This window comes from Ochotona curzoniae, unplaced genomic scaffold, assembly GCF_017591425.1.
Source record: "Ochotona curzoniae isolate NIBS_2020 unplaced genomic scaffold, NIBS_Ocur_1.0 scaffold_2587, whole genome shotgun sequence".
NCBI lineage: Eukaryota > Metazoa > Chordata > Mammalia > Lagomorpha > Ochotonidae > Ochotona > Ochotona curzoniae.
In genome coordinates this window covers 5,913,551-5,931,104 of record NW_024467096.1, presented here as the reverse complement: position 1 = coordinate 5,931,104, position 17,554 = coordinate 5,913,551, and the positions used below count along the sequence as shown (strand labels likewise).

The 17,554-nt window shown below is 45.7% G+C and overlaps 1 protein-coding gene across 1 annotated transcript; it reads left to right on the top strand.

Annotated features, from left to right (window-relative positions):
* Window positions 1-9,438: 9,438 nt before the first annotated feature.
* On the top strand, window positions 9,439-12,789 carry SMCO1 (single-pass membrane protein with coiled-coil domains 1). Its single transcript, XM_041003118.1, has 3 exons — window positions 9,439-9,488; window positions 11,775-11,924; window positions 12,345-12,789. Exons 1-3 carry the CDS (start codon window positions 9,439-9,441, stop codon window positions 12,787-12,789), a joined length of 645 nt encoding a protein of 214 aa, XP_040859052.1.
* The last annotated feature ends 4,765 nt before the right edge of the window (window positions 12,790-17,554 follow it).

Below are 17,554 nucleotides of genomic sequence, written 5' to 3'. Positions count from 1 at the left end.
AGCTTTGGATCGGGGCAGCTCCGGCCCTTGTGACCCTGGGAGTGAATCATCAGACAGAAGATCTTCCTCTCTGTCTCTGCTCCTCTCTGTATATCTGACTTTCCAGTAAAAATAAAACAAATCTTTAGTCCCCCCAGAAGCTGCTGCTCTGCATAGTTCACTGTGCACTGTGTCTATGAGTTTGACACTTTAGAGTCTATATTTAAGTAAGACCCTTTGGATTTGTTTTTTTTTTTTTAAGAATACAATTTTGTAAAGATTTATTTTTATTATTTTTTTTTATTGGAAAGGCAGATATACAGAGAGGAGATACAGAGAGGAAGATCTTCCGTCCGATGTTTCACTCCCCAAGTGAGTGCAACGGCCGATACTATGCCGATCCGAAGCCAGGAGACTCTTCTGGGTCTCCCACGTGGGTGCAGGGTCCCAAAGCTTTGGGCCGTCCTCGACTGCTTTTCCGGGCCACAGGCAGGGAGCTGGATGGAAGCGGGGCTGCCGGGATTAGAACCTGCGCCCATATGGGATCCCGGGCGTGCAAGGCGAGGACTCAACCACTTGTGCCACCGCGCCGGGCCCGACCCTTTGGATTTGTTTTTCCTGACTTCCTTCTCTCAATGCACTCTAAGCTCTTTCCTATTGTTGTAAATAGCAAGACTTCCTTCTTGGAGGCAAATAGGACCCCATTATGTAGCTAGACCACATTGCCTTTGCCTGCACAGGCTGATTCCATATCTTAGCCATTATGAGCATCCCTGCAATGGACATGGGGACGCATATTCTTTTCAACATGATGCTTTCATTTCCTTCGGTATGTTCCTAGTAAAAGAGATTTGTAGATCACGTAGTAGCATATATTTTAATTTAAAAAATTTATTTATCTTTATTGGAAAGATATACAGAGAGGAGAGACATACATAGAGGATGATCCTGCATTCGTTGATTCACTCCCTAGGTGATCGCAATGGCCAGAACTGAGCCGATCCAAAGTCAGGAGCCCAGAGCCTCTTCTGGGCCTCTCATGCGGGTGCAGGGTCCCAAAGCTTGGGCCATCCTTGACTGCTTTCCCAGGCCACAAGCAGGGAGTTGGATGGGGAATGGGGCCACCAAGGTTAAAATCAGTGCCCAAATGGGATCTTGGCACACGCAAGGCAAGGACGTTAGCTTCTGAACTACCACTCCGGGCCCTATGTATTACTTTTTTTTTTATTTAAAGATTTATTTTTATTATTTTTTTATTGGAAAGGCGGATATACAGAGAGGAGAGACAGAGAGGAAGATCTTCCATCCGATGATTTACTCCCCAAGTGAGTGCAACGGGCCGATACTATGCTGACCCGAAGCCAGGAGCCTCTTCCGGGTCTCCCATGTGGGTGCAGGGTCCCAAAGCTTTGGGCCGTCCTCGACTGCTTTCCCGGGCCACAGGCAGGGAGCTGGAAGGGAAGTGGGGCTGCCAGGATTAGAACCGGTGCCCATATGGGATCCCGGGCGTGCAAGGCGAGGACCTTTAACCACTTGCACCACCGCGCCGGGCCCTATGTATTACTTTTTAAAATATTTTCCTAGACCCACCGCAATAGCATAGTGGTTAAAGTCCTTGCCTTGCACGCCTGGGATCCCATATGGGCACCGGTTCTAATCCCGCCTGCCCTGCTTCCCATCCAGCTCCCTGCTTGTGGCCTAGGAAAGCAGTGGAGGACGGCCCAAGGCCTTGGAACCCTGCACCCGCGTTGGAGACCCAGAAGGAAGTTCCTGGCGCCTGGCTTTGGACTGGCTCAGCTCCAGCTGTTGTGGGCACTTGGGGAGTAAACCATCGGACAGAAGATCTTTCTCTCTGTCTCTTCTCCTCTCTGTATAACCGCCTTTCCAATAAAAATAAATATATATCTTTTTTAAAAAGTAAGTAAATAAAAGAAAATATTGTCCTGAGAGGCAGAATTAGAGAGAGGCAGAGGAGGCAGAGCCCCCATCTACTGATTCATTCCCCCAAATGCCCCCAGGGGCATCTGTTGTGTCTTTTTCAAGTATTTTCTCCTACAAACTCTTATAACAAAGTCACAGCTTAGATCCTGTTTCAGGGAAGAGGTTTTAGAAGGGTGCTATGCTCAGGGACTCAACCCTAATGCCAAGTAAGTGGTGCTTTGCTCTACTGATAGAAATCCCTAGAAAGAACGGCAGGCTTTATTATTGTAGAATGAGATCAAACACTAACAGGTGAATATCCTGAGTCCTTTGAGTACTGTACTTTGAGCCCTGTACCCAAAGTACAGTCACTAATAAGGTAATGTTACCTCCAGACTTCTGAGTCAGGAAAAAGATCCCACAAGGTGTTTTGTTTTGCTTTGTTTTGTTTTTCTTAACCAGAGATGAAGTTGCCTTTGATACAGTGCTTTTTGGCCACCTTGCCTGAAGAGGTTTTGCAACAGTAGCAAATGTGGAGGGAAATCAGATCTGCCATTAAAGCCATACTTTGCCAGGCAGGGACTGCCAGTCTGAATGGCTCCCAATGCAGTCTTTAAGGGAGTAAACTCTGCCCAGATATTCATCTGCACCTGTGTTCAGAAAAGAGAAATTTTTTCCCATTAATTTCCTTTCTTCTACTTTTAAAAAATGTATTTATTTGAAAGGCAGAATTACACAGAAAGAGACAGATTCTTTCATCTGCTGGTTTACTCTCCAGATGGCCACAATGGCTAAGGCTGGATCAGGCTGAAGCCAGGAGCCTGGAGCTTCTTCCAGGTTTCCCATATTAGTGCAGGGCCCAAACACTTGTATTGGACCATCCTCCACTGCTTTCCTAGGCACACACTAGCAGAGAACTGGATGGAAGTGGAGCAGCCAGGGCAGGAATTGGCTCTCATATGGGATGCCAGCACTGTAGGTGGCAGTTCAACCAGTGTACCACAATACCAATCTGTAGAAGAGGATTTATTTAACTTGGCAACTGATAAGGAATACAGAAGAAGTCATGGAGAATGAGAATTCCAGATATGTTTTCACTTGCACCATCAGATTCAACCTAGTCCTTGGCCCGGTCATCATGACACGGGGATTCTGGTGTCTGTCCATTCTTGGTTTGCCAAACTTTCTGTGGTTTTTCTGAGAACTTGACTCAGTTCCTCATTCAAGCAACCATGGCTGCCCAATTTTAACCTTTCTGTTGTCCTTCTGAGTCATACAAAAGACATGAAACAGTGCAGATTCTAGCCAACTGTGTCGTTTTACTCCCAACCTGTGTGTGGTTCTCTACTGCCCACTCACATAGATGCCAGTCTCTAATGATTAGTTCTGGTGTTCCCTCTGGTGCCCATGCTTTTGAAGTCCTCAGCCCAAACTCTCCCTCAATTCTGATGAGATTGGCATAGATTCTGATGCTCCATCCTTTAGTAGCTGTGTGAGGTGGCACAGGTTACTCGAGAGTTCTCAGCTTGTGGTCATGTGTCCACTAAGTGGGATCACAGCAGAACTGAAAGACCCCTGGAGACATGGACCCACAACTCCACTGAGGCAGTCCGTGCTTAATACAACCTACGGTGGCTTCCTTCCCTTCTGGGTGGCAGGTGCTTCTTGGAATTACCTTGCAAACTTGTCCAATTCCTTTGTTTCTGGAATAAACCAAATTAAGACTGTCCCATTATTGTATGTGAGAGGCATTTCTTACTGGGCATCGATCTCATTGCTTCTTTCTAATGTACAATTTAGGTTAATTGTAAACCTGTGCTCTTGTTTCACAATTTATAGCAGGTGTCTGACCTTTTTCTGGAGCTTGTTATTTGATAGTTTTCACTTGACAGTGTTATAACATTAATCTGGTGTTTCTAACTCCTTTGTCCACTCCCCCTTTCTCTCTCTCTCTCACTCTTTCTCCCTTTCTCAGACTCAGGCTGCACATTTTGATCACCAGACCTTATAAAAGGAATGGCTCTTATTAAACAAAATAGCCTAATTATCTCTTCATGGACACTACTTTAAAACTGTTGGGCCTGGCTCGGTGGCCAAGTGGCTGAAGTCCTCGCCTTGAACGCGCCAGGATCCCATATGGATGCTGATTCTAATCCCGGCAGCCCCACTTCCCATCCAGCTCTGTGCTTGTGGCCTGGGAAAGCAATAGAGGACGGCCCAAAGCCTTGGGACCCTGCACCCGCATGGGAGACCTCCAGGTCTCCTGGCTTCAGATCAGCGCAGCACTAGCCATTGCAATCACTTGGGGAGTGAATCATCTGTCTGTCCTCCTCTCTCTCTATATCTGGACTTTGTAATAAAAACAAATAGATCTTTTTTTAAATGGTAGGATGTCCCCGTGATTACAAATTTCTAATTTAGTCCACTAAGAATTTAGGGATAGAATTGAGCATCCGCTTGACTGACACCCCAAAGCTGCTTTACCGGAGACCTAGAGGAAGGGTAGCAAGCTAGGCAGCAGGGCACCCATCAATGCAGCTCTATGCAGTAAAGGAGACTCAGCAAGACCAGTCCACCCTCAAGTAACACTTGCTTGCAGTGTGGGAAACCAGAAGGTCAGGGAAACTGCTGCCATTGATACAAGGCTTTCAAGGAATCCTGTCAGCTCTGCCAAGAACCAGGCTATTAGAAAGGCGGATATACAGAGAGGAGAGACAGAGAGGAAGATCTTCCGTCCGATGATTCACTCCCCAAGTGAGCACAACGGGTCGATACTATGCCTATCCAAAGCCAGGAGCCTCTTCCGGGTCTCCCACGCGGGTGCAGGTTCCCAAACCTTTGGGCTGTCCTCGACTGCTTTCCCGGGCCACAGGCAGGGAGCTGGAAGGGAAGCGGGGCTGCCGGGATTAGAACCGGCACCCATATGGGATCCCGGGCGTGCAAGGCGAGGACCTTTAACCACTTGCGCCACCGCGCCGGGCCCGAACCAGGCTATTAGAAAAGGAACTGTCCTGGAGGTCACAGAATTCCTGGGTCAGAATCATGGTGGGCCACAAGTCAGAAGCCCTTTACTCTGCCCAGCTCCCAAATCATCCATCTCCATGGAGCAATGGCCTAGGGTCAACAGCATCACAGGGAAAGCTGTGTATTCCATCCAGAGGAACCATCTGTTCTATACCAGCCTCCATTTCAAGCCAGCTGTTCTCTCTGTCCAGCCAGGTAATGGGAATCAATGGGATGGCTCCCCACAGAGCTTCACACTTTCTTTATGATGTCTCTTCTGGTACCTTATGTGAAGAGATAGATGGTCCTGGGCCTCACATAACTCCTGGGCAGACCTTAACACCCACCTCCTGTCAACGTCTGGATTTGGACAATAGCAGAACTTTCCTGGGTGCCTGCAGACTTGAAGTTCCAGTGCTCATGTGTGTAAGACCTCAAAAACAGTTTTTGCTAGCTGGCATTGTAACCCTCAAGGCCACTGTCGGTTGGAGCCCAGGCTTTACCATAGGCCCTTACTTTGTTCCTATTCAGCTCAGAAAGGCCAGAACAATTGCCCTAGCTCTTGCAAGCAGCCAGAGTCGCCATGAGCAGAGGGAGGGAAACAGCACAGAACTAGAAGTAGGCCAGACTATCTCCACTAGAAAATAGGCACTGTACTGTCAGAAGTGTTTCTCTTTTCCACAACTATACATATTATTGGTTGCTTCTTTTTACACTTGTCTGTTTCTTGAGGCCTCACTAAGCAGTCTGAATCAATTCTTCATGCCTATTCTAGCCAAGCCTCCCCACTAGTATCACACAACAAAAGGCTAGGATAGTGGGATGGAGAAGTGACCTCAGTACCCTGCCAAAGCCAAGTGGACACTCCATCCAAGAATGGCCGAATGCAGAGTCTGCACAGAAGGTCAGCACCTGCCGTGGTGATCGATCACCACCACAGAGGCACCCCCGAGAAGCTCCTCATCAAAACAAACCCTCAGACATTACATATTCCTGTGAGCCTCAGGAAGAACTCAGGCCATCTTTCGAAAGGACTTTTGATAGCCTCCCTCCACTCCTATGTCATCCACACTCAAATGCAAAATGTTTTCTAACCAAACCATTAACCAGCTTCTTTTGCAAGACCAAGTGTCTCTCATTTCTCCCCCACCAGGTTGAGACCACTGCCAAGAGAACACTGCGCATAAACTCAGCTCGAAGAAGCCATGGAGGAGAACAAAGGTCCTTTTCCTTTAGAACAAAAAGGAGGAATGTGAGTAACTTGAACATAGGCCCGGAAGGCTTCAGCGATTTTGACTCTGTACTATTTCTGTGCCATTCCGGTTATTCACCAATGAAATGGTATCTTACCTGAGAACCTCACCCAACGGTCTCGCAGTCCCTCCCTGTAATCCTTGCCCACCTACCAATCACCTACGATAATCTCAGTCACCAGTCTGTGCTACCCACCCACAGCCCCTCCCAACCAGTTCCCTGCACCTCCCATGCTTTCAGGCTCACCTGGGTTGTTCAATGAGCCTCCATGTGTGCTCCCTTCCCCCATTCTACTCCAGCTTGCCCCCTGCCCTGCCCTCGCAGTTCCCATCCTGCCACCGTGGCAGGAGATGTTTCTTTTCTTGTTCTTTCCCCCTCTGACCCTGCTCCTATTCATACCCCGTTGGAATAAAAGACTTCCTAAGCAGCTTGCTGCATCTGAGATTTTGGCTTGCAGTGAACTTATCATGAAAAGAGGACTTTGCTGAGGGAATTAGCTGCGTATAAGAACTTTAAGTGCACTTTAAAACCTAACACACACCCTCTTTTTAAGATTTATTTCTATTTGAAAGACAGATTTACAAAGAGAAGCAGAGAAAGAATTCTTCCAGTTGATGATTCACTCCCTAGATGGATACAATGGCTGAACTGTAGCTGATCCAAAGCCAGGAGCCGGGAACTTATTCTGGATCTCCTACAAGAGTACAGGGTTCCAAGCACTTGGGTCATTCTCCATTGCTTTCCAAGGGCATAAACAGGGAGCTGATGGGAAATGAAGCATGTGGGACATAAACCAGCACTCATAAGTGATGCCAGTGCCACAGGGTGAAAAATGAGCCTGCTATGTCACTGTGTCAGTCCAAGAGAATTACATTTTTAATTAGTGAAACTGTTTTTAAGTTAAGCTACAACATATATATACTTTATATCATAGTATGATGATTTGGTTATCACAAGCAAATATACTCACATAATCTTAATTCAGATGAAGAAATCGAACATTTCCAACATACCAGAAGGTCCATCATGGTCCCACCCAATTATTATTCTGCTCTTCGCAAATGCAGTCATTGTCTCTATGCATCACTTATGCTTGTTTTTTTTAAAAAAAATTTGTTTGTAAATGGATTCACACACTTTTTTAAAAAGTTTTTTTATTATAAAGTCAGATATACACAGAGGAGGAGAGACAACGAGGAAGATCTTCCGTCCGATGATTCACTCCCCAAGTGGCCACAATGGCCGGTGCTGTGCCAATCCAAAGCCAAGAGCCAGGAACCTCCTCCAGGTCTCCCACACGGGTGAAGGGTCCCAAGGCTTTGGGCCGTCCTCTATTGCTTTCCCAGGCCACAAGCAGGGAGCTGGATGGGAAGCGGGGCTGCTGGAACTAGAACCGGGGCCCATTTGGGATCCCAGTGTGTTCAAGGCGAGGACTTTAGCTGTTATGTCACCGTACCAGGCCCAGTTCACACACTTTTGAGAACTTTGTTGAGGTAGAATGCCCACAAATGTGCAGCCTGAGACTGAGGGCAGACCATGTCAAGCAGAGGCACTGCATCCACCAGCATGTGTGAGATCCAGGGTTAGGTGGAAAGGGCCTGGCAGGAGAACTGTGGGTACTCTGCTGCTAGGCTGTACTTTCCAATGGTGAATCAGGTGAATCAGGGCTGGAGGTGGTAGACCAGGCTCGACAAGGCAGCAGCACCTGTTGGCATACCTGAGGGCTAGGTTTGGGGGCAGGACAGACTAAGCTTAGCTGCACCACCCATGGGTGTGCATGAGATCCAGATAGAATGTGGCTGGGCTGGACTAGGCTGCAGCAGAGCATGGCATGCACAAAAACTGGTGCTGGGGATGGACCTGGTGGGAGTTATTGGTAGTTTCCCCAACTAGGCTGTGGCACCCACTGGTGTGCATGAGGACTGAGTCTGTGGCAGGCTGATAGGAGGGGAGGTCACAGCACCTGTGTTGGGTTACACGTGATATGTGGCTGGGATCAGGCAGCTACATGCACTGGTATGTGTGCTGACTGGTACAGGTGACAGACCAAACCTAACCCTGCACTGGCTGGCACACACAAGTCTGAGGTCACCTGAGGTAAGGTTTCTTGGGGGCTTCCCCAGCTAGCCCACTGGATTTAGACTCCAGCTACAGGGAAAGTCACAGAATGTGTGGTCCAACTTCAGAGTGCATGCATGCACGCCTTGGTCTGGGCCTCCACAGTTGCTGGTGTCTGTGCAGTGAACAGCATGCCCAGATGCACATGGGGTCATGATAGCCAGCTCATCTAGGACAGCAGGGTATGTGGAGTGCCTTGTCAGAGGATGGAAAACAGAGCAGGTTAGACAAGTCTCCTAGGCAAGCTGGCAGCATGTTTCTGGGCCTGGGGACACACTAAGGTGGACTTTGTTGACCAGTAGACCTTGGAAAGATTCTCTCAACCGTAGAGCAATAAAGCCAAAAATATCTCAGAACTATCAAAACCACTCAAGTAACAACACGATTGGAACATTCTTCCCCACATCCGAATCTCTAAGGCATTATCAAATAACTATCCTCCATCCTTGGATGCTGACGTAGTTTGACAGCAAGGAGCAGCCCCATCTTCCTCCTCCCCTGCAGACACAAGAAAAAAAAAAGGAAAGGAAAAACTGAAACATTTATCCCAATCACCTTCCTATCTACCTGACCCTCCCCACCCTGTAGGGAGGCCCACATCGGGGTACATTTCTTTCAATTAGGTAAACAATATTATAAAGAAAATTTAAAGTTTTATTTATTTATTATTCCTTTCTAGATGTAGAGATATCATCCATCAATTGATTTGCTCCCTAGATCCTGGGACCTGCCCAGACTGAAGCCAGGAACTTGGAATTCCACCCAGGCCTGACTTGAACCATCACTACACCCTCCCAGAGGCAGCATTAGAGGGAAGCTGGAACCAGGATCTAGAGCCACATCCTGATTCCAGCATTCCTAAGTAGGATGCAGGCATGTGACCTGACAGACTCAACGCTTCCCCTTTGTTGATGGACTATGACTCAGTTTTCAAAAGCAAATGTTGTAGTGCATTCCAGGACACCTGTGTTCACAGGATCAGTTCTGTGAAACTATATTTGGATGTCCACGCTATTAAAAGCTTCTTGTACTGAACGACCTTTCGGGCAGAATTTAGATTGAATGCCCATGCTGCTGCTGCCTGTGGCTGAGTAGAAGACAGAAAACTGAAATTCAAACATCTCTGGGATTTTGTTTTGTTTCTCTTCATTCTGCTTTAAGAAGATGAGCATTGAAACCACAACCCTGATATCCTTGAAGGAGGCAATGAAAAGGTTTTTAAGGGCCACAGGGAGGGAGCAAGCATGGGTGTGTTATTCTAAGAAGACGGGTAAGAGAAGGATGAAGACTAGAAATAAGAACTATACAGACTTGTCTGTGCTAAAACAGCTTCAGTCTTCCAGGCTCAAACCATAATTAATTTCATAATAAAAGAAAATCCTACTCCTGGATGCTGTAAGCCCATGCAATTTGTGTGTATGTGTCTAAATTTACAAAATTAAGTGAAATTTGGCTGCTGCCCTTCAGGAACTCACAGCTTGTATAAATGGTAGACATACTTAAAATCACAAGTTAAAGCAAGTGACCTAGGAAGGACATGCTCCTAAATGGCTGTGGAATGTGAAGATCAATCAGTTTAGTCTTTGACCGTAGGAAAAGGAACCCCCTTCCTAGATGGACACTTCAGCTGGATCTTCAAGGGTTGGTGGGTTTTGAAAGAGAGAAAGAAATGGAAAGGAATTCTAGATAGAGGGAACAGCACTGGGAAGCCAGATGGCAGCTTGTGATTGTATATGGATGACTAGCGGGTCTGAGAGGACTGCTAAAAGGTGGGAGCAAAGGGAAAACAGTTCTGTGTGTCCTGATGAGGAGTTCCAACTTGGCTCTGAGATGCTACAAACAAATCATGGTGGCCCAGAAGGCACGTAACCACGTGAGTTACATAAACCACATTATGTCTTGGAGGACTCTAATTGAAGGGTGCGTCGGAGGCTGAAACAAGGTCCTGACAAGAAAGGGCTGATCAGAAAGATACTAAGAGGGAAGGGAAAAAAGGTGGGAATTATTCTGAGATTTCCAGTTTCAGCAATTGGTTTGATGGTGGAGATCTGTAGCAAAAAGACTGCTTGATTGACTTAAGATTTCTTTGGATGGTCTGAGAATGCCATTTGATGAGAAAATTCCAAAGACCTATTGTAATGGTAAACTTTTACACTGATTGACATGCTAGTGTTGATCTTTAAAATTTAAGCGAAAGAGGACTCATGGTAGTAGTCTTAAATGTCCAAAGATTAATACCACCTATATATATTCTTGGTTATATGTTTTGATTTGCAGCCAGGCTATTGGCATATGGTTATACAGGCTTATACTCCTTACAAAAGTCATTTATTACAGGGTTTTACTGTCAAATTCCCTACAGTTCTTACCTATGTGTGAATAGAATCCAAAGCAGTGGGAGAACTCCTTCATAGTAATCTCTGAAGATGCGAGTGGGCAGAGGCAGTGTACTTAGATTCAGTTCAGGACAACTGAATTTGACATCTGCTTCCAGGTGGAGACAGGCAAAATAGAGTTGAAAACACAGATGTGGAGCTGATCTAGCCTTAGGAATAACTTGGAAGCAAGAAGAGAAGATGATCAAACATAGAAGCCCAGGCAACCTCAAAAGTATTTAGGTCATGTGGGAGTGGCATGTGTCTGTGCTTTACTCCAGCCATGAGAGACACTGTGAGTGGTAGTAGGCAAGTGAGTTGTGTGGCTGCGGATGTTTGTGGGTCTTTGTGCTGTTCTTTGCAGTGTGACAGTGCCCTCTGATGATTAGGGCTCTTCAAACTATTCACATCACCATGGTGGTTTGCACAGTTCAAAATCTTCACATCACAGCTGTCAGTCACAGAGTAGATGTATTTTATTATTTCTGTGTAAGGCCTCTGCTGCCAGTGGGGGGAGCAGGTCAGACAAAGAATATCTAAGAAATGATCTCTGATCCTTCCCTTCCAAAACAAAGATTTGCATTTATAAAAATGAAAAATAAAGTAAGAGCTGGAAAATCAGTTCCTGAGAGAATCTAGACAGTGAAGAGATCTCTAGCAGGGGGGAGGGAGCATTCCAGTGGAATGAGGACCAAGCTTTGAAGGAAGGTTAGGCTCTGGACAGGCAAAATAGCATAGTGAAAAACATCTTAAAACGTGATGGTCCCAGCACAACCAGCTTTGACATGAAAACTGAGTCTTCTTTGGTAATTCAACTTTTTAAAATCTGTAAAACCGTAAAATATCACAGATTTACTTCTTATGGCTGTTTTGAGAGTCACAGTAGTTCTTATATACTCTTTTAAAGTCTAATGTATAAGTAAGACATGAAAAATAATTCAAGGAATTAATTCAAGTTATACAACACAATAAATAAGGACAAGGGCTAAAGGGAGTGGCAATGGCAATATGTGTTAATAATTTTAAACTCAGTTACCCAATGTTGAAAGAAGTTGTAAATATTAAAATCTAAGGTTAAGCCTAAATCTCTTTATTCCCTGGATCTATGTTTCTTTCATATTACAGAGTAGACCACAAACTCCAAGCTTTGCAAACACAATTCAAAGACCTGGACTTCACCGTGGATAATCTGACACAGAAATTTGAACATCATAATAAAACTCTGGCAAACCAAGCAGCCCAAGATGAGATGTGGACAGCAGTATTGGCACTTAAGTGAGTATTAAATGAGAAAACAGGAAATGTTGTGACTCTGGGAGGAGGTTTTCAAAAATTGAATTTAATATTGTACCAACATTGGATTGTGAAGAAACTACATTTGGGGGATTAATTCATTCAGGACATACTAACTCCACCTTCGTTTACTGGCATTGTGCTACAAACCTCCTCACAGAGTCTCTCACTTGCCAAAATCTTACTAACACAGAAATGCGTAATAGAACTCCCGAGCCACCAAGGAACTTACAGTATGTGTGGTTTGAGAATTCACCTGCCCAGCAGAGGGCAGACACCGAATCTGAGCTATTTGCTAAAATATAGCAGCTAGTGCATCTAGTGGTTTGTGGTGTTGTGTTGCAAAGATCACCTTATGTTTGGCACACGCTATTATTCCAGAAACTCTTTTTTTCCCCATAGGTTCACTTCAATGGAATTCAGTATCTTATACAGCTATGTCATTGAAGTACTTATCCATCTACATACTCATGTGCTCGAGAAGCTGCCTGACCTGGCGAGGAGTCTTCCCACTTTAGCCTCTGTTCTCAGGCGGAAAGTCAAGAACAAGCACGTTAGAGTTGTGTGGCAGTCTGTCCTGGAAGAGGATGGGCTAGAAGAAGGAGATGTCACAGCACTTTGCACCTTCTTTATCGTCCACGGGAGCAAGGCAGAACACTACACTGCTAAAGTGAGGCAGATGTACATCAAAGATGTCTCACTCTTGATCACCAACATGGTGAAGAACCGGGCTCTGAGGGATGCTTTGTTGAAGGCTGTTCAGGTCATTGAAAAGGGAAAAGCAGGGAGGAGCTACGAAGAGCCAAAGTCATCCATCAAAGAGCTCATACTGTCAGTCAAAAACTAACCTGGAGCCAGCAGGTGGCATCTCTTTCTCCGTGCCTGACTCTTAAAACAAACAAATAAAAAAACATCAATTGTTTAGTGAAGGCTTGTTTTTAAACAGAAAGTAAGAGGAATATTAAAAATATTATGGGGCCTGGAATGATAGTTTAGTGGTTAAAAGTTCTCACCTTGTATGTGCAAGGATCCCAAATGGGTGCAGGTTCACATTCCGGCTGCTCCACTTTCCATCCAGCTCCCTGCTTATTGTCTGGGAAAGCAACAGAGGATGGCCCAAAGCCTTGAAACCCTACACTCGTGTGGGAGACCTGGAAGAAGCTTCTGGCAACTGACTTCAGATTAGCGCAGCTCTGTCTGTTACAGCCATTTGGGGAGGGAATTAACAGATGGAAGATCTTTTTCTCTCTCTCTCCTTCTCTCTGTAAATCTGATTTTCCAATAAAACATGAATAAAATATTTTTAAATTATGACAAATGGCTACAATGACCTTTTTTCCATCTTGCATTATATTTTTGACAATCTTTACATAGTTAATTTAGGCATAAAGGTTCAAGAGCTATAGGAAAGTAGGCAGGACTATCATTTCCACATATTTTTTTTCTATATCTGGGGTAAAGAGGGAGATAAAGGGAGAAGTCCCACCCAGTCTCCCACCCATTCCAGATCCCCAATATGGAACATGCTCAGAGGGTCTTGCTCAAGTGGTCTTGATAGTTCAACAGTTATGAATTGCTTCCAATCTCGGCAGTCCAAGCACAATAAGGTCGCTGAAGAAACCACTGATTGACATAGTCCATCTTAGAGTCTCTATCTGCCCAATGTTTCACTGCCAGCATATGGCTGAGGTAGTTGACTGACTTGTTCTGCCCTCTGTCCTTTCATGGTTATGGTTCTGAGTCTGGCATTTCGACTGGGGAGATCCCCAAAGAAACTTTGAGGTGTTCCCAGACCAGATTTTTGTGTGTACTTGGAATTGCAGGGCCTGGTACAGTCCATCACCCCGAGCAGCTGGTGGTTGCAATTGCTGGGTCTATTCTGATTCCAGCCCTGACTTCCACTGGAAACAATGGGTGTTGCAGTCTAGCCTGATTCTGCCCAGCACACACTCGGCCCTCACATAAACCAGTGGGAGCTGCAACCTAGTCAGAGTGATCAACAATAACCCCACCAGGCCTGCCCCCTACCCTAGTTCCCATGCTTGCCATTATGTACAGCAGACTAGTCCAGTCTGTCCCACATCCCATTCAGCTCTCATACATATCAGTGGGCATTGAAGCCTAGTTCAACCCAACCAGCTCTACTATCCAACCCACACACATGCTATTGGGTGCCCTTCTGTGTAGCCACCACTGTCCCTGTCCTGGTTTTTGTGCCCTCTGGTGGGAGTGGTAATCCAAGAGGGAGGAGCCCACTATTTCCCTTCTAGGCCACTCACTCCCGGTTATGCACTCTCCAGGTGGTTCTGCAGTGTAACTTGACAGAATTAGCCCCCAGTGCCAGCTTCTGCCAGCTGATGCTGCAGCTAAGCCCAAACAACCCTCACCCACTCTAATTTTTGTTTGCACCAGGAGGAACAATCAGCCCAGCCTGGCTTTTCCCTGATCTAGGCCACATGAGGCCCACAGGTTTTGTAGCCCTGCCTAGTCTAGTCTGCCCCCATCCCAGCTTATGCTCTCCAGTTGGAGTAGCTGTCCAGTAGGGAGTGCCCCCCCCACATTTTCCCTGCTGGCTTCACACCCTCCCTCCTTGGTTCTCAGCAGTGCTGGTTGGGCACTGCAGCCACATCTTGTACAGGTCACCTCACCTGGACATTCTGTGTTGTGCACTGATTTTTGTCACGATCAAACCTGGCTCGACCCACACTCTGTTCTGGTCCTCAGATTTGCCAGTGGGTGATGTGAACTGGTTCAACCTGGTCTGCCCCCAACCCATGCCCAAATGTATGCCTGTGGAAAACTTCCCGTGGCCTGTTCTGGGCTGTTTCCTATTATGTTTCTTGCGCTTACCTGTAGGGATTGTGTCCTGCCAGAGGAGTTGCCCAGGCTCCTCCATCAGAACCTCTCCCAATGCCAGATTTCACGCATACCAGTGGGGTCCATGAGCCAGCCCTACTCAGTTCACATTCTGTTCTTGTAGGAACAGTGGCTTTTCCTGACTGGCTTTCAACCCAATCTGGCTCTTACTGTTGGATGTTTCAGCCCAGCCATGGCTTGAATGAACATTTTCTTTATGTCTAAATCAAAGAAAAAGAAGGTTTCTGGATAATGATTCAGTATTATCACCAAAATTTATTGTTGCTCTTAACTATTTCCAAAATATATTGTTAAATGGAGATAAACATCTAATACAAGCCAGTATGGCAAATATAAAAATAGGATTCATATTAGCTTATATATCCATAAACTTCTGCAGAGAAGAAAATGATGGTATTTGCCATCCTAGGAAGAAACCTGAGACTAGAGGATGACTAGGAAAAAAGACTAAGAAGTCTTCTCATTATTAATCCACTTTATATATCTTGAATTTTGAATTATGTGACTTTATGACTATTAAAGGCAAATAAGTAATAAAACACACCTAACATGCAGTGCTACAAACCACATGTTGATGTCGATTTTTTTGCTAGTATGGTAACAGTTTATCTTTATTTGAAAGGTAATTCTTACATACTGACCACTTAATTATAATATTAATTGAACACCTAATGCCATGTGCTTTGTGCTGTTACAGAAACATTAAAAGATGTGGAAGTTTCCAGTGCCTAAAAGACTGTGTCACATAATGCAATGTAATCAATAAAAAGAAATTAGTAGGAAAAAAAAAGATGTGGAATGGTCATTCAGCTCATATCAGGTACCTGGTTTTGAGTCCCTGTTCCACTCTCCTCCAGCCTGCTAAGGCACACCCTAGGAGCAACAGGTGATAATATACGTAGTTGGTTGCTTGCCCTCAAATGCGCTATCTGGATTGAGACCTGGACTCCTGGCTTGGATCTGGTCCAGGTCTGGCTGCTATGGGCATTTGATGCGTGAACCAATTAATGGGCGATCCTCTATGTCTTTTTTTGGTTTTTTGTTTTGTTTTGTTTTTTGTTTATTTTTTTATCTTTTTAATTTATTTTTCTTCTTCTTCTACGTCTTTTTGTCTCTGTTCTCTCTCTCTTAAAAATATAGTAATAGGGCCCGGCACGGTGGCGCAAGTGGTTAAAGGTCCTCGCCTTGCACGCCCGGGATCCCATATGGGCACCGGTTCTAATCCCGGCAGCCCCGCTTCCCTTCCAGCTCCCTGCCTGTGGCCTGGGAAAGCAGTCGAGGATGGCCCAAAGGTTTGGGAACCTGAACCCGCGTGGGAGACCCGGAAGAGGCTCCTGGCTTCGGATAGGCATAGTATCGGCCCGTTGCACTCACTTGGGGAGTGAATCATCGGACGGAAGATCTTCCTCTCTGTATCTCCTCTCTGTATATCCGCCTTTCCAATAAAAAAAAAATAATAAAAATAAATCTTTTAAAAAATACAGTAATAAATAAATAAATTTTAATAATATACACCCAGCCATCAAGGCAAGGATTTGGTGTTGATGCATTGTCTTGAAGTACAAATTCAGCATGGTCAGAGCTAAGTAACATGCTGGAAGGGTTGGGTAGAGAAGGTTATGAAGTGATAATAGGTGAAGCCAGCCCCTCCTTGGAGATGACAAGACACACAGGAAGTTGTGCAGCAGGTACATCCTCTCCATCTTGTCCTTCTCCAGACACACTGGAGAAAGCAGGCGTAGGCAGAAAGGAGAAGGCATTGGTGAGTTGTGCTCAGTCTACCTTTTTCAATCTGCCAAGGTTGTTCTGGACATGGGTGGGTTGAGGGTTGGATACTTCCAGCGGCCACCGAGAAACCAGCACTTGGCATTGTCCACAAAGGGGCAGGAGCAGCCAGAGATGCCAGGAATGCATCTGATCAGTTGTAGGAACAGCAAGCAACTGCTGCTCCAGCAAGCCAACAAGCCAAGGAAATCCAAGGAAGCATGTTGGACACACCCCTTAGCCAAGACATAAACCCCTGCAGATAGAAATCAGAATGCAGTCATTAAATACCTTACAATAAAAACCCACTATTACTAGGAATGATGTTGGGCAAATTTAGAAGAGGGGCAGCACATGGGGAAATCACAGGTGAATATTTTTAAATAATGGCAACTTCCACAAATAAAGCATGCTGTGAACCTAACAGGGAGTCTGGAATTGCAGGCTAAGAGACTGGCACAGGAGGTAGCTAAATCAGTTTCTGGATCCACAATAAAAGCAGCAGAGGTTGGTGCCATGGTTCAACAGTGCTTCCATCTTCAAGTGCTGGCATCACATACAGGTACAGGCTCGTGTTAGATAGGCGCCGGCTGCTCCACTTCCCATCCAGCTGCCTGCTTGTGGCCTGGGAAAGCAGTTGAGGACGGCCCAAAGCCTTGGGACCCTGCACCTGTGTGGGAGACCTGGTGGAAGATCCTGGCTCCTGGCTGAGGATCAACGCAACTCTAGCTGTTGCAGTTATTTGGGAAGTAAACTAGCTGATGGAAGATCTTTCTCCCTGTGTCTCTGTAAACCTTTCAGATACAACTAAATGAATCCTTAAACAGATTAAATAAACGAAAAATTAAAGTGCCAGGGCTTTTACATGGCGTTGTGACACAGTGGTTGAGGCCTCTATTTGTGATGTCAGCCTTACATAGGAGCCCAGGCTAAGAGTCCCCACTGCTCCACTTCCGATCCAGCTTCCTGGT

Coding starts and splice junctions, on each gene's coding strand:
- SMCO1 (XM_041003118.1), top strand. CDS start 9,439: ATGAGCATTGAAACCACAACCCTGATATCCTTGAAGGAGGCAATGAAA. Junction 9,489..11,774: donor TTGAAGGAGGCAATGAAAAG/GTTTTTAAGGGC, acceptor TTCATATTACAG/AGTAGACCACAAACTCCAAG. Junction 11,925..12,344: donor ACAGCAGTATTGGCACTTAA/GTGAGTATTAAA, acceptor TTTTCCCCATAG/GTTCACTTCAATGGAATTCA.